The sequence below is a fragment of the Blastomyces gilchristii genome, assembly GCF_000003855.2.
Source record: "Blastomyces gilchristii SLH14081 genomic scaffold supercont1.5, whole genome shotgun sequence".
Taxonomy (NCBI): Eukaryota; Fungi; Ascomycota; class Eurotiomycetes; order Onygenales; family Ajellomycetaceae; genus Blastomyces; species Blastomyces gilchristii.
This window is the reverse complement of record NW_003101678.1, coordinates 3,010,582-3,027,750: the sequence shown is the minus strand read 5'-3', so window position 1 is coordinate 3,027,750 and position 17,169 is coordinate 3,010,582. Positions and strand designations below refer to the sequence as shown.

Below are 17,169 nucleotides of genomic sequence, written 5' to 3'. Positions count from 1 at the left end.
GATAATAAGACTATTAAATATTCTGATTCTGATCTCAGACACAGCTACATGATCAGTCTAATTATATCAAGCTGTAAATATCTGAATAATTGCCTACAAGTATTTATTCTTACAGTCTTTCACTGATATTCTCTTTGTAAGATCTTGTTACAGAGTCAGAGTGACTGATAAGTAAGCTTCTATCTAGAGACTCAGTGTTCACTTAACTGATTGTTTATTTCTTTATTATTACATGTTATTACACATTCAAATATCTTTTCAATAAGTAATCATTTCTAATGAGAAGACAATTAACATTTTTCAAGTATAAGAAGTCTACACTGAATAGATTAGCATTAAGATATAAATCTTATATAACAAAAGTGAAAAACATTAGAGAAGAAAAATAAAAGAGAAAGTGTGAGAATCAGTGATCAGAGTGAATATTTATACACATATGAGATAGAGCTTTGAGGCGGAAGAATAGGAACTCTGTGAGTTCCTCAACTGAGAATCGGCGACTGAGAATCGGAGCTTTCGGCAGGAATCTATGAAGTGTAATGGAATGAATCGGCGACCGAGAATCGGAGCTTTCGGTAGGAATTGGCCCGCTTCACTGCTGATCAGCAGATTTAGAGAAAATAAAATAGCTCTAGTAAAAAGTAAGAGTCTTTCTGAAAAAGGTGAACTACTCTTGTCAAAATATTGATGCAATGTTTCTTAAAAAGGAAAATGTGCTATTCAGGCTATAATCTGTAGAATAGTTGAAGGTTGTATTGATAGATCTATCTACAAAGAGCTTAATATAGTGGTTGGTCATGTGATCTAGGGAGATCGCCACAGCCAATAGCCGCAACGGCCGTAACGGCCAACAATCTGCGAGACAAAACGAGGTCGGGTGGGGCACTTAGCGAGGTCAACTTTTCTGCTTCCTGGCATACGAGGGGATAACAGCATATACACATCACTACTCTTCAATCTAGACCGATCACGCCTTAGGTTATTCTGCAGATAGATTCAATTTTTTCCCCAGCGAGTTCTTTAGTTTATTTATTATTCAGCTGGGGGGCGCTGTTCGAAACAGGTTCGTTCGTTCCGACATGCATCTTAGTTCTCTGGGAATTGGGAAAGGGAAGCACAGTTTTCTGTTTGAAGGGACGGTATTGGGTGTTGAGCATTGGATTGAGCATTGGGGCGTTTTGACTTGCATTATTCGGGGCGGGGAAAGGGATTTTGAAATAGACTGGATGGAGGCTTTTTCCTGCGGCAAGTGATATGTGGAATGACGTCGGGGGAGGGTGGGGGTGAGAGGATGGTTGGTTTTTTTTTTTTTTTTTTCTTATTTTCTGGTACTTTTTTATTTTATTTTTTATTTATTTTATATACTAGCTTTTTTAGGATAGATATGAGGAGGAACTGAGCTAACAGTTATATATCTTACCATTGCAGGCTGTCGGATGTTCGATTTAGCAGGGATTCCGGTGTGTACAGGAGTGTTACGTCATCGAAGACGCATCAACAGATAATCCGGTCCGCCACGCAGTCCGCGGATCAAGGATAATCCGGGCGGCGGGCAGGGACTAGGGAGAGTTTTCTGCCGGCCCGGGGGCGGTTCGAGCCTTGTCTCTTGAGTTCTGGTTAAGTTGAGTGAGTTAGTTCAAGGTCAGGTCAACATCAATCAACGTCAGCCTTTGGCCTGGGGATAGATACACACTTGCAATCCATCATCTTGTGGCCGGCAGAGAGGCATCTATTACTCTACCACTCTGTTTCTTTCCTCTCCCCTATTATCCTGATCAGCTGCTGCTTCCTTCTCTTCGTCCTTTCCCCCCCAACACCCTGGGTTCTGCAGGCTTTTACCGCCGTCCACGCCCCGGGTAGTCACACCGCTATCCCGGGTTGGGGCTAGTGTGGGTGTCGCTGCCTGTGTCTGTCTTGTCTGTCTGCAACCACCGCCTGCGCTGCTCTTCTTGCTGCGGTACATCAACATCCAGTCGAGTTCGCTCTGGCTGCAAAGACAACTACAGCCTATCGCTCTCTCCGCTCGTTCCCCTCCTTCACGACAACGACGCCAACTGCTACAACTGATATATCCCATTCCTCCTTCACACTCCCCTCTCTGCCTTGCCCCCTTTCCTCTCCTTTTCTCTCCTCTCCTCCCCCATCTTCTTCCCCCCTATCCCCTACATTCCCCTTGACTCGACTCTATTCTCTAGCGTCCCCAATTCCCCCCTCCCCCCTCCCCTTTACCCATCTCTCACCCCTTCCCCTCCTTCTCAAGGGGGCCCCGCTGGGGTGAAAAAATAACAAACTAAAAAATAACAACAATCCTCCTCTAAATACCCGAAAAGTAACGAAACCTTGGGGAACATAATCGATCGAAAAAAGAGGACAGTTGATAAACCATGCCGGCGGAACTTTCCGCTGAGGCTATCATCGCCATGTCTCCCCACCCGGTCCTCGACAATCCCGGCGAGAACAACAAAAAAAATAATAACAGCAATAATATCGCCACCACCACTGCCTCCATGACCCCGCCTGCCAGCGCAGATGGCGAAAAGATCTCCTCCTCCTCGTCCGTTGATCATAATAATACCTCCCCCTCCTCCGCTTCATCGTCGACGTCCGAACTCTCAGACATGGAACTCGATTCCAATTCCAATTGCAATTCCAATTTAAATACCGGTGCCAATTCGAATACCGCCACGGTGCCCGAGTCGACGACGACGACGACAACTGCGGCAGATGAGATTCATCCCGATCATTATTATGGCGGTGGGAAGATTCCGGTTTTTAAACCTGTTAGTGCTTGCTTTCCCCATCTTCTCATATTTTTATATACATAGCGGTAGGCAAGGGTGGCTAGCTTGGCTAGATAAATAATATCTGTACCATCCGTTCGATTTACGTTGCCATTATTTGCCCTCGAACTACATTATCGTCGGATGATAAAACGAATCGCCAGTGTTATAATATACGTGAAGGCTGACACCTTTGTTTCTGACGGATGATATATAGACAATGGACCAATTCCGCGATTTCTCTGCTTTTGTTCAGAAGGTCGATAGCTACGGCATGAAGTCTGGAGTCATCAAAATCATACCGCCAAAGGAATGGTGAGTTCCGCTTTTCATTCTCCTGTATTCTTGTTCCATTTTTATCTCATCTCCTTCTACTTCACCTTGCGTCTTTCCTATTCTTTATTAAAGGTCGGAAGTATCCAACGGGAGCTTCTCCGCAAATCGGGTGATTGGTTACGGGCCACTGCACGTGTCCGCACCTTGCTTGAACGTAGCTTTCCGCTGCTGTCACCAATTGGCTCTTTCACGCTCCGACTCCGTCTCGATCCCGCCAATTACCCGTTTACACCTGAGTTTTCGAATCCTTCGCCCTACTGTCTCATTTCGAGATATGTTCGTGAGACTGTAACTGTATGCTAATTTCAATCTTAATAGGACCGATGCCCTTCCCTCCCTCGAAGAATCTGTCAAGACCATCCGGGTGAAAAATCCAATCATGCAGGAATTCCACGGGTCACATGGCACATTCACACAGGCGAATATCGAAAAACAGCGCTCTTATAATTTACCACAATGGAAATCGCTCTGCGAGGAGAGCAGTCACCAACCCCCAGCCCGGCGGGGCGAGCGACGGCGAAACCAGGAAAAGGTGAACCGCGGCGCTACGAACAAAGCACAGTCGAGATCCAACTCACAACGACGGAAACCTGGTCCCAAACCTAAGCGTGTGGAAGTGGATAAACCTATGGAGGAGTCTTCAGAGAACCATGTGGATAAATCAAAGCCGGAAAGCCCACCCACCCCTGTCTCTCCGGAATCGAAACCCGTAGAAACCAGAACAGAAATACTCAGTGATGGGGAGTCGCTGCCCGCTCCCAAACCGAAAGGAAGACAGCCCAAATCTGTCTCTGCCAGGAGAAAATACAACCGCGGCGATGCAGCCGATTACGTCGATGAAGAAGCCTTTCAAGATTTTGACTATCGTCTTTCTGGTACAGAGGAATTCACCCCTGAGCGATGTGAGGAACTGGAAACCGCCTATTGGAAATCCTTAATGTACAACAATCCCATGTACGGTGCGGATATGCCTGGATCCCTATTCGACGATAGCGTAACGTCGTGGAACGTGGCCAAATTACCCAATCTTCTTGATGTGCTTGGTCAGAAGGTTCCTGGAGTCAACACTGCTTATCTATATCTGGGCATGTGGAAGGCCACCTTCGCCTGGCACCTGGAGGATGTGGATCTGTATAGTATAAACTATATCCACTTTGGCGCCCCAAAGCAGTGGTACAGTATATCCCAGGAGGATATGGGAAAGTTCGAAGCGGCTATGAAGAGTGAGCTTCCAACCCTGCCTTGATATCTTATTTTTTTGTCTTTTTGCGGATTGGTTTATATGCAGCTCCTGCATCTCCCTTCTCTACAAAATTACTCTTGCTAATTAAGGCAAAACTAATGATGCAGGTGTCTGGCCATCGGATGCAAAGAACTGCGACCAGTTCCTTCGCCATAAGACTTACCTGATCTCGCCATCTCTTCTCAAGTCGCAATTTGGCATCTCCGTGAACAAGATGGTCCACTATGAGGGCGAGTTTGTCATAACTTATCCTTATGGGTACCATTCGGGATTCAATCTGGGCTACAACTGCGCTGAATCTGTGAACTTTGCGACCGAAAGCTGGCTGGACTATGCTCGGGTCGCGAAGAAGTGCCACTGCGAAGCTGATAGTGTCTGGATCGATATCGGTGAAATCGAACGAAAACTGCGGGGTGAATCAACACCAGAATACTATGACGAAATGGGGAGCGATCAGGATGAGATGGATATGGACGGGGTGTCGGATCTACTTACGCCCCCTCGTAGCGTTCCTGAAAAGTCTGGGACTCGAGTCAGGAAAAGGAAACGGGAGGCCCAGGAATCGAAAGCTAAGCGGGCTAAATTGCATGTGACTGGTCCGAAGAAGATCCGCTGCGTGCTCTGTCCGAACAGCATGGATTACGAGGAACTTCTGGCGACGGAAGATGGTAAATCTCATGCTCATCGGAGGTGTGCCACTTACATCGAAGAGACGACAATCCTCAGGGACGATTCTGGCACTGAGGTTGTCTGTGACGTCGATAAAGTTCCCAAGGCCCGCCTGGGTTTGAAATGTTTGTTCTGTCGCGAAATCAACGGCGCATGCTTCCAGTGCATGCACGGAAAATGTACCAGAGCCTACCACCCCACCTGCGCTCTGCTTGCTGGTGTACAAGTGGAGTATGGAGCGGTTGCAGTGATGGCTGATGACGGCCTTGAATATTCCGTGCCCGGGGTTGATTTAAAATGCAAGTATCATCGACCGAAGAAGTATGCGTATATGCAAGGAGAGACGCTGGATTTGGACCCGAAGTTGACCCAGGTAGCGAGGAATATTCAGGCGGGGGAGTTGGTGCAGTTTCAGGCTGATAAGGAAATTAACGGGGCTGTTGTGCTTGAAAATCGACCAGTGGAGAGGTCCGTGCTTGTCAAGGTTTTGCCGAGAGGGTATGTTTGGAAATATTTTTCTGCTCCTTATTTGAAGAAGATGATGATCACGACAGACGATAGGTTCTTGGTGCTTGCTGCTAACATTCATTGTTTATTTATTAGTGATGTGATGGAATTGCCGTATAGATTTTTGCTCATAGTGAAAAAATCTTCGTTCCCCCCGCTCCCAGCCGGAATTAAACCCCTGCCATCCCACCTTGCGCGAAAACCAGACGCCAAGAAAGATTTGACTTCGTCCCTCCCGTCTCCCGGTACTCCATTTGGTGATGCGCGGTTTGTCTATCAATGGGGCGAGTTTATTTCTGCGAAGCCTCCGTTCAATTCATCTAGTACAAAAGTTGATCTATCAAAGCCCGAGCAAATATGGTATTATCTAGGGAAGTCGTCGACGGAGTGTCGTGCACAGTACACCGAAAACCCCGATAAGTTGTCGCACAATCCCCGGTCAAATTTTTTGGAGAGTGTAAAATCGCTCAATGCTCCCGTCGCGACAACTCATCACCACCCCTCGTATGCCCGCAATTACCCCTCCAGCCCATTTACAAGGCACCCAACCGCACCACAACGCCCCACAGTAACGTCTGTTTCAGTTTCGCAACCCACACAAACCGCAACGGCCAAACCACAACCCGTAAAATCGCCTACTGTTGCTACTACCACTACTACTGCTGCTGCTGCTGCTACTGCTTCCACCACCACCAATACTACCGCCAATATTGCCCATAATTTAATCAAGTCTCAACCAGTTAAATCTTCGCAATTCATATCCCAGTCGCCCACTTCACACCCAACCAACTCTCAACTGCCAATTGAAAAGTTACAACCGCCGGAACCTCATAATAATAACCATAAAATGTCAGTATGGGCTGGTGACATCACATCCCAGTTCACCATGGCCAGACGTCTTGTGGCTTCGATTACAGATCACGCCAACCTTCGCGCTGGATATACCATTGTCAATTCCGACTTTGTCGTCCAGACGCTTCTGGGACAGGCTGGTTCGGTACTTCCCAAGAATGGAATGGAAAAGCTCAAGACGGCAATGTCGGAATCTATGGTTAAGCCCAAAGGCAGCAATCAAAATATTAATAATAATAACACTAATAATAACGACGCTGACTACGCGCCGTTGCAACCGTTAAACATGAAGGCAGATGAAGTAGATCACCTGCTACGGATGCTGCGGTTTGCTCTTATGAATCTCACCCCAAAGGGGACAACGGTAGCTGAAAAAAAGCCCCCGGAAGAAAAAGCCCTGCAGGAGGTACCTGTTAATGAACCCTGCGGTCCGCGGCCCAAGTTTGAAGGGAAGTATGCTTATCTCGACATGCAACGGCACCAGTCGGCTACCGTGTACCAATCGCCATATGCGCCTGGGTTTGGGTTTTCAGACTATGCTCGGCGGGAGTATAATCTAATTGGTGAGGTGTTTGCAGAGCCGAAACCGTCATTGGCTATTCAGTATTTTGACGGTCTTTCCCGGGAGGATAAGGAAAAGGTCATTGAGGCTTGTGGGGTGGATGTTACGGTTCCAAGAAGGAAGATACGCATGCAAGTACCGACTGTGGAGGAGCATTTGGCGCTTGACACTGGCCCCGGTAACCACAATAATCATCATGTTGGGGTCCTGGGTGTTGGCGTTTCCAGATTCGGACAACAACCATCTTCATTATCCTCGACGTCGTCATTCCCTGTCCCGTCGTCTCTAGATGCCATGACTCTCGACGATCCTCACCACCACCTCCACGGCCTCCACAACCACGCGCAAAACCACAACCACCTCTCCGTATTCGACATGCACATGTCCATGACCATGCCCCTCCCCGCCACTGCTGACTCCCCCGCTTCTGCCTCCGGTTGCTCGACCTTTGGCCGGCCCCCACTCCGTTACCAATCCCCACACGATTTCTCCCTCCACATCGAGCACGAATCCTCCATCCTCCCACGCCATCTCCAGCTGCATGACCACGACCTCTTCGGCGACCAACAGGCGAACCAGCGCTTCTGGCAGCGCAGCGTCGGGCCGTGGGTTGATGGCGATTGCGGCAATAGCGATGCGGGCGGTGGCGGAAAGTTGCCCGTTGATGGGCGCGAGAGGGATGACGAGCATAGACCGTTCTTCGGACCGCATGAGAGGCCGGCAGGGTTTGGGAGTGCTGGGAATGATTATGCGTCGTCGGACTTAGATATGGGGAGGGGTCCGGGATCGTTGCACAGTATGGATATGGCTGGGTTTGGGTTTGATGGGCCGGACGAGGGGGGAAGTCCTTGATTAAGGAATCGGGTTATTTTTGGTTTTGAAAACCACATCATCCGCTCCGCCCGGCGGTGTCCCGTTTACGTCTTTTGAACGACGTGCTAGCCCTCCTTGGCATATTGGAGCTCCGTTGCATGACGGTTTATGCGCAAACAAACGCTGTTTATGCGCCAGCGCTGCTTCATTCCTGTCTATGAGCGAGGCCACTGATTCCGTCCTTGTCCCCGCGTCCGGATCCCCGCCAACCCATCCACTTTGCTTTCTCAATGGGAACGAGAATAACGACAACGAAAATAAAAATGAATTCATTGCCTATTTTGTTTGCCTTGCTTGCGTGCTTGCCTGGTTGCGTTTTTTGAGTCTTTTTCTCGCATGCTTCGTGGTGCTGCGCATATCATGATATGTTATGACATCTACTGATCTTCATCTACCCTGAGGTCCTTGGAACCCCGTTCCCTACACCCTTATTTAACTTGTTGCAATCCGGGGTTCTGCATCCTGCATTCTGCACTCTGCGCCGTGGGTGTTTGTTTGATTTGTTTGCCTCGTGTTGCTTCTTGCATATTACAACACTGAAAACGAAAATTCATGAGGGAAACAGAAAAAAAATAAAATAAAAACACACATAATGTATAGATGATGCCTGCTTGTTTGGTTTCGCTCGTTCGTTTTTGACCCAAAAAAGAAACACTCACGACCGATATGATATGACCCTCCGTCCCCGCCCAATCTGTGTAATTCATTCCGCATTGTCGAATTTTTTACTTACTACCTGCTACACTCGCCCCTGATATTATGCCACGTTACACTATTCCATTTGCATGTGCTACGAAGCACTACGGACAATGGACAAATATCAGAAACAGCCATTCCACAGACATATATACATACATACAATGAGATGAGAAACGATTTTTGCCCCCCCCCTTGTTTTTAATGATCTTGGTATTTTTGAGATACGATTCTTTCTTTTCCCCGCTTCTTCGGTTTCCTTCGTGCTTGTGACATGGGGATGGGACAGGTGTGAATGAATGGGGAAGAACGAGATAGGAAAGCAAAAAGTGGAAAATACAAAATATTCACTCTTCCCCCCCTCCCTCTTGCCCCCTACCCTTCTCAAAACGCTACAAATTCAACATTTAACACAACCCACACCTCATCGCCCCATTGCATCTCAACATAATTTCCGATTCTCCTCCTTATTACATCCCTGTTGTCTATGCGTACGATATTCCCCAAACAAAAGCTAGCTCTCTGAATTCGCTCTCCCCATCTCCACTTCTTGCCCCCTTCTCTCTCAGATGAGAAAGTTTTCTTAAAAAAATGTTTTTCCTTTTTTGGCCGTTTCTACCATTGCCCTATTGTTGCCTTAAAAGAAATAAGCTGTTTACTTGATATCCCAACCCCCGGCTCCTTTTTTGCCCTTTATTTGCGGTTTGGCCAGGTTTGGGGCATGGAGGTATGGGGGTGACAAAAGATAGGAAAAATGGACGACTGATTTGGCTGGTACCGCACTATGAGCTAGTTAGATAGATATTTGGCCGTTTTTTTCTTTCATTCTTTCTTTTTTTTTCAAAAAAAACATTCTCCTTTTTCATTTTTATTAACTATATGTATACCTTTTAGCTTAGTTAGCTTAAGAGGAAAAAGGAAGAAGGAAAAAGAAAAAGAAAAAGAAAAAAAAGAAAAAAAGGGCGCCTGTTTCTTCAAGGCATTTATTTTATACTATTAATATTACTACTTTTCCAAAAAAAAAAAAAAAAAAAAAAAAAAAAAAAAAAAAAAAAATTGAAATGTTTTTCTTGGTTCTTGGTTATTATTTTGTGCTTTTTTTAAAAAATATATATATAATATAATGTGTATATTTTCAGGTGATTTTTCACTTCAGTATTGGGGAGATTAACTGAAAATTTGTCAAAAAGAAGAGGCAGATTGATATATAAATATATATCACGTAGGCAGTAACTGTGGTCAGAAACGGTGACTTCGTTAAACAGCTGTTGATATGCTGATTATCATTGTGTATACTGTCAATATTCATTCGTCAACAATGTCATGGCTTTTGCGTGAAGACACAAGGGAAAAATAAAAATAAAAAAAATTCAAAGGGGGGTTGGTTTATAAAGTGCTGAACATATTTTTTTTCTCTTTTGCTATGTCCCATTCCCCCTTTCTTTTCTTTGCCTAATAATATGTTTAGTCTGCACTGAGGAACTAAAAGATTATTTTAGCTGCCCGTTATCCATTAGATTTCAGAACTTCAGAAAGAAAGAGGTAACTAGGGGAGGGGCATATCATATCATCATCAGGGATAATCAGGGGAGCTTCATAGCTCTGCATCACCGATTTGATTCTCCACATACCTACCCTAACTACCCTACCGCCTTCGCCATTTCGACAATGAGCTACTTTTACATGAACGGCCAGTTATACTTTGGCACGCCACCGGCCCAACAACCTAGTGCGCAGCAGCCGATGATTCCCGGCCAGAACACGAATGCCTTCGGTAATCAGGGGCCCGTTGCGTATGGAAACCAAGTCCCCGCACAGTTCGTAGCTCCCGTGCCGTATAACGGTAGCGGTAGCGGTAGCGGTAGCGGAATACAGCATCAACGATATGCACAACCACAACCACAATCACGTCCATGTCCACGTCCACGACCACCTCCACAGCCAAAACCACATCCAGAGGAGATCAAGCAGAGCATTTCGGCAGTCCATACCTTCTGGGCCAACCGCATGGCTACCACCTGCCACGTCTGCCGCAAGAAACTCATCACCCGCAGCTTCGACGTCGTAGCATGGATTAAGCGCTGGACCAGCGTCGCCGGGCGCAACCGCGACAAGGCAACCCTGATCTGCGCAGCGGAGTGCATGAGCTGTGGTGGTGATGGTGTCCTCACATGCCTGGGCTGCGGGAAAAAGCCGAACAAGGACGCTCCTGTGCGCAGTGTGCAGAGTTATTATATGCAGTGGTGCTGCCGGCTGGGCAGGATGTTTATCATCTGGGTCATGCTGGCGCGGTATGACTTGATGGAGATCGATATGCAGCATTCCGGCGCGGCGGCGGACGGGAAGGGAAATAACAATGCCGCCAGGATGGCCGGGACGCTTGATTCGCGGGGCGTGGGGTACGCGGCTGAGCGCTCGGGGAATTTCAGCCCGTTTATCAACTTGTATTATTCGGGTCCGCCGCCTGCGGTTCTTGAGCGGGCGATCGAGTTTAAGAGCGAGGATGCGAAGATGGACGGGGTTACGGAGATGATGGCGGGGATTGTGACGGAGCTGATCCCGACGTGGAACAATAGGGATTTACCGCCAGAGCTGCACGCGATGCTGCAGCTGACCATGCTCATTGATCGGGCGACGGATTTGCTGCGCAATGACTCCATTGAGGAGGTTAGCAAGCGTGCGGGGGTTTACTCGAGCGTGCTCTGCTTTGTACAGAGGATTGGCGAGCATCCTGAGCTTAGGGATCTTGTGCAGGGACAGCGGTACTGCAAGCTTAGCACCGCGGGCTTGCAGGCGATATGTGATGGTTTGGAGAAGGATTGGGAGAAGGCGCTGATATTGGGTGAGAAGATCCCGTCTCTGGCGGAGAGGCTGGAGCAGTTGGCGAAACAGAGCGAGATCATCCAGAGATACACTGCTACGAAGTGCATCAAGTCGACGCCGGAGGGGAAAGTGATGATGAAATTGTGTAACGAAATAACGGCTATTTATAAAGCGATCGGTGGATCTACAGGTGCAGGAGTTGCGCAACAGGGAGCAACGATGAAGAAAACGGGGTTATTCGCTGAGGAGAAATGGGTGAAGTTCCACAAGGAGCGTTGCCTCCTTCGAAACGATGCCGTGCTTCGGCATGAGAATAGTGTATTTGCGTCGGCCGCGGCTAAGTTGACTCTCTGCTCGCCGGGTCGCATGAAAAAGTTGGTCACCGATATTGCGGGCATGTCCACATCGTTGCCTCAGGGGATTTTTGTTCAGGTGGGCGAATCCCGGCCTGATGTGATGAGGTGTCTGATCATGGGCCATCCCGATACTCCTTACGCTTATGGTCTTTTCGAGTAAGTATAGTCATAAGAGCCATAGCGCTCTCTAGCCCTCTCCTCCCGCCCGCTTGATAATGCGCGTGCGCTGTGCTAATTCTTCGTGATGAATAGTTTTGATATATTCTGCGATGAGAACTATCCAAAACGACCGCCTTTAGTGCACTGCCGCACGGCTGTGAACCATGCGGGATTGAGTCCAAACCTCCACGACGATGGGAAAGGTACGTTCCAAGAAAAAGAAAAGAAAAAGCAATCTCCACCAAAATTGAATTTTCCTTTTTTTTCCCCCGCTGACATGACATGATACGCATATATTTAGTCTGCCTCTCACTGCTAGGGACCTGGAAAGAAGGCGACCAGGCCGCACAATGGCAGCCCGATAAATCAACCATCCTATCCGTCCTCATCAGCTTGCAGGCCATGGTCCTTTCCGAGGATCCGTACCGCCAGGAACCCGCCCACAGCGGCGAAGTAGGACCACAGGCTGACGCCCAGGCGCGCAAATATATCCTCGACTCCAGGCCGCTGAACGTCAAGTATGCAATGATTGACTGGCTCCGGGAGCCGGGCAAGCGCAACGGGATCTGGATGAATGTCGTGCGGGCGCATTTCCGCATCAACAAGACGCAGATCTTGCAGAAGGTGAACGGGTGGGCGCGGGAGGATTCGAGGATTTCGAAGTGGCGTTCGTCCCAGCAGAGCACCAGAGCGTTCACGTTTCAGCAGAGGGTTTGGAACTTGCCGGGGGAGTTGAGGAGGGAGTTGGATAAGTTGGGTTAGGCTGAGGGATTCTGGGTGCCTTTTTCCTTTTTTTTTTTTTTTTTTTGTCCCCTTTTCTTGCATGCTTCCTATTTGTTGTTCCTGCTCTTGTTCTCATTTTAAATGCTCAAAAGACATGGATCTGGTGCTAGGTTGGAGTGAAAAAGCTGCCCTCTAACTGGGATAGGAATTGGCTCTTGTTTGTGTTTTCCTATGTGAATAGTCAGCCACAATTATATTAATTGCAGTATAAACGGATTTTATGAACATCAAAAGGGTAGCAGTGTTTATCTGGAGATTTACCGTTGCGCACTTTTAATATATGGCAAGGCCGGATCATAGTCAGCAAAGGTCGCTTGACAAATGAACATCTTCAGTAGACAAACGGAAGCTGAACTAACTATGCCTCTGAACAGCCCGCTGGCCTCTCCATGTCTTCAAAAGGAGAGAGTTGAGTGGGATAGATGTTTCTTCCCAGCTTGAGCACTGAGCTATCTCCAGGATCACAGCAATCCCACTCATTCAAACCCACAAACATCCCTCTCGGTTTCAGCAACGACAAGAAAAGCCACCCGGCCCTAATCTCTTTGCCTATCTCATCAGCTCCCCAACCGGCCCGAGTTGGTGAGGGTCTTGGAGTCAGCCACATTTCCTTTCCTGGGACCAGCACGCCCTCTCCCATCTTAGCGCCCTCGGATGGCGTTGGTTTGGCTGGTGCTTATTACTGCTTAACGGTCAGTAGCGGAGACTCATGGCGTGATGGACACCGATCGTTCGAGATGGTAAACCTGGATAACGCCTCCAATGCAGGAGTATCGAAGCCTGTGTAGAAGAGGCTGCGAAGAGGCTGCGGTAGTTGAAGTCTCATAGCTCTCCTAGGTCATTTTTCAACTTTAACGTTAACTTATGATATAATCACCGAAAGGAGCCACTTATTTTTTGCCCCCGAATCTTGCTGTCCCGTTATTCTGATCTTAGTTTTGCAACATTGCAACGCAAACCACAGGGTGATGCTTTTTACAAGGAGACAGGCCTGTTCCTGCTGGGGATTGGATTGTGACTCCAAAACGGCTTTAATCAGCATCAAATCCTTGCGAGGATCAAATAATTCAGCCCTTGCTTGACCCTTGCTCGCCCGATTTTCTTCGACTGGGACAAGGGACCAGCAGCTCCGTGCACCAAGTTAACTATCTGTTTTTGTTTTGGGTCTGTTTTAGTGCTATCTCGAGCTCTCGCTGCGTGCCTGCGACTGGAATACCTTGCCCGCTCCCTGCTTGCTCGTTGACCACCTCCAAGCTTGCAGCAATAAAGTAATATCTCCGACTCCGTCAATCTGCAGCTGCCCCCCTCCCAGAAAAAACATCTCTCCGTCTCGCTGCTGGATTCAACTGAGCTGCTCGAACCTCTCCCGTCTGGGTCTCTGGGCGGCCAACTCCAAGAACCACCCCCACCCTCCCGTCGCTCCACCAGACCTAACATCTGGCACATGCGGGGAAGGTATACGAGGCCCCCGGGTATTCTTTTTGCTCCACAGCTCGTTCTCTGGGGTTTGATATCGGTTCAAAAACAGGCTGATTTCCCCATTTGCGACGAGATTCCTGCCCTTATTATTGTTGAACGCAGAAAGTCTCGACATTCTGTCGCTTCATTTTTCGGAACCCCCTCCCTCCACCGTCTCCTTTTCCCTGATATTCAACTCCGGTCATATTAGGTATATTCCAGTTGCTACTAGAGTCTTGCCGATATGGAAGCAGGACAGGCCGATTCTGGCTCGGCGGATGCGAAGGCGGATGCTGCGCTGGAGAAAATGGGTTACAAAGGGGAATTGCCGCGACATCTGGGCATGATGAGTGTATTGGGATTGTATGTTTTGTTTGCTCTAACTATCACTGTTCTGATTTTTTTTTTTTTTTTTTTTTTTTTTTTTTTTTTTTTTGGAAAATGATATCCCACAAGGTACATGGTGCCGGGGATTACAACACAAGCTAATAAAGGGGAATGAAAATATTCCCGTTGTGTGTAGGTCCTTTGCTATCATGGCCGCTCCATTCGGTCTAAGTACAACGCTATATATCAACCTGGTAGATGGACTCAGCGTCACTATCCTCTGGGGCTGGGTGTTTGTCACGCTCATCTCCATTGCCATTGCCGCATCCCTTGCTGAAATATGCTCGGTTTATCCTACAGCCGGTGGTGTATACTACTGGAGCGCAATGTTGTCCACAAAAGAATGGGCCCCGTTGATGTCATTTATCGACGGCTGGCTGACCCTTGTGGGCAATTGGACCGTCACTCTCAGCATCAATTTCTCAGGAGGCCAGTTAATTCTCAGCGCAATTTCGCTGTGGAGAGAGGATTTTGTCCCCAATGAGTGGCAGACTATCTTGATGTTCTGGGCTGTGATGCTGGTTTGCGCTTTGGTGAATGTGTTTGGGGCAAGGTATCTTGACCTCATCAACAAAGTCTGCATATACTGGACGGCGGCAAGCGTTGTGATCATCATGGTCACGTTGCTGTCGATGGCGAAGCAAAAGAACCATGCCAGCTTTGTGTTTGGGCACTTCGACGCTTCCACGAGCGGCTGGTCAGTACTTCTGATTTACTCCCCCGAAAATCTCCTTTAACAGCATTTAAACCGTCTCTTTCCAACCACCAATACTAATTGATCCCTCACACCAGGCCGAGCGGCTGGGCTTTCTTCGTCGGCTTACTCCAAGCCGCATACACCCTAACCGGCTACGGCATGGTAGCCGCAATGTGCGAAGAGACCCAAAACCCGCACCGCGAGGTGCCCAAGGCCATCGTGCTATCCGTCGTAGCAGCCGGTATCACCGGCCTCGCTTACATCCTCCCAGTCCTCTTCGTCCTCCCACCCGTCGAGCTGCTGCGGGCCGTCGCTAACGGACAACCAATCGGTCTCCTCTTCAAGACCGTAACGGGTTCCGCAGCCGGCGGCTTCGGCCTCCTCTTCCTCATCCTGGGCATCCAGCTCTTTGCCGGAATCGGCGCCCTGACCGCCGCCAGCCGCTGCACGTACGCCTTTGCGCGCGACGGCGCGATCCCGGGCTCCAGGCTGTGGCGTAGGGTCAGCAAGCGCTTCGACGTGCCACTGTGGGGTCTTATATTGTCGACGCTCGTCGACTGTCTGCTGGGGCTGATATTTTTCGGCTCCAGCGCGGCGTTCAACTCGTTCACGGGGGTCGCGACCATCTGCCTTTCGGCGTCCTATGGGGTGCCGATTCTCGTCTCCGTCGTGCGCGGGCGGCAGAAGGTGCGCAACGCACCTTTCTCGCTGGGCAGGTTCGGGTACGCTATCAATATGGTGGCGGTGTCGTGGATTACGCTGGCGATTGCGCTGTTCTGCATGCCCATCTCCCTACCCGTGACGGCGTCGACGATGAATTATGCCAGCGTGGTGTTTGCGGGGTTTGCGACGATTAGTGTTTTTTGGTACTTTGTGCGGGCGCGCAAGGAGTTTACGGGCCCGCCTATCATGTTGGAGGGTGAAGATGTGAGGGAGAGTGCGGCTGTGATTCCGGAGAAGATTTCGCCGCATGTTGAGGAAGGGCCTGGGTCTGAGGCGCGGGATCAGGCAGATATGAAGACGGAATAGTACGCTAGGTTCCATCGATGGGGGTTTGATGACATTGGGTTTGACTATTGGCTAGACGGCCGAATGCTTTCAGACGTGAGTTTTGATCAAACAGGTTCTATGTACGCATAGATCTTATCCAATTATGTATTTACCATTAATTAATGAACATCCCGCTGTACCTTTCATTGATCAATCATATGATGACGGCACCCCATAGCTCGAGCCACTGTCCATTCCATCCCTGTAGGGCTTCACTGTAGCTTGGTTCTTGAAATCTTCCATCCCATGTTAACGTCCCTGTGCGAAGCATACTTATGTAGAATAAAAAGAGGGCGGTATTTCAAGGATTTGATATTTACACCCAGAGTCAGGCTATTTATACCTGAAAAAAAAACCACTGTTACTTTTTTGTAGGTTTAGTGTATACACAGTCTTACATACAAAATTACTAGTGTTCCAGAGTAGACCTTGAAGTTGAGAAGAACTCTATGGTGTTTTACGTACTGTACAATTCTCTACACGTAGTAATTCTCAGATTTAGAGCTGCCAGGTCTGAGCTCTTACCATCTAGCCACACCTGGCACTCATCTATATAGTGTGGCTTACTTGCTTGTCCCAACTTCTGAGCCTCTCAGACTCTCTGGGAATTCAGGCTCTACCACCTAGGTCAAAAAGGCTATAAAACAGCTGACTTCTTGCTAGCCACACCTGGGATCTATCCTTATAGTGATGGCTCACCTGTGCCTGCTCCCAGCTCCAGAGTCTATCAGTACAATTCCTCTAACTGTAATAGTAAGTCTGAGATCTCTGGAGAAGCTCAGAAATCAGAGCAGGCAAGGTAGACACTATATATAGATGAGTGCCAGGTGTGGCTGGCAGGAGTCAGCTGTTTTATGATCTTTTTGATCTAGATAATATTATATTGTATGAACTGCAGGCACTGTACAGAATAGCTGAGGAAGAGAGAGACTGAGGGA

At 48.4% G+C, this 17,169-nt stretch overlaps 3 protein-coding genes across 3 annotated transcripts; all 3 read left to right on the top strand.

Annotated features, from left to right (window-relative positions):
- The first annotated feature begins 670 nt into the window (after positions 1-670).
- On the top strand, positions 671-9,471 carry BDBG_03568 (jumonji family transcription factor). Its single transcript, XM_031721305.1, has 6 exons — positions 671-1,294; positions 1,429-2,780; positions 2,998-3,095; positions 3,435-4,339; positions 4,467-5,526; positions 5,632-9,471. Exons 2-6 carry the CDS (start codon positions 2,385-2,387, stop codon positions 7,799-7,801), a joined length of 4,629 nt encoding a protein of 1,542 aa, XP_031577812.1. The 5' UTR covers positions 671-1,294; positions 1,429-2,384; the 3' UTR covers positions 7,802-9,471.
- A 715-nt stretch (positions 9,472-10,186) lies between these two features.
- BDBG_03567 (uncharacterized protein) lies at positions 10,187-12,878 on the top strand (the record flags this gene model as incomplete). Its single annotated transcript, XM_002626357.2, has 3 exons — positions 10,187-11,853; positions 11,950-12,059; positions 12,158-12,878. 3 exons carry the CDS (start codon positions 10,187-10,189, stop codon positions 12,616-12,618), a joined length of 2,238 nt encoding a protein of 745 aa, XP_002626403.1. The 3' UTR covers positions 12,619-12,878.
- Positions 12,879-13,003: 125 nt separating this feature from the next.
- BDBG_03566 (GABA permease) lies at positions 13,004-16,652 on the top strand. Its single transcript, XM_002626356.2, has 3 exons — positions 13,004-14,460; positions 14,621-15,181; positions 15,277-16,652. Exons 1-3 carry the CDS (start codon positions 14,342-14,344, stop codon positions 16,208-16,210), a joined length of 1,614 nt encoding a protein of 537 aa, XP_002626402.1. The 5' UTR covers positions 13,004-14,341; the 3' UTR covers positions 16,211-16,652.
- The last annotated feature ends 517 nt before the right edge of the window (positions 16,653-17,169 follow it).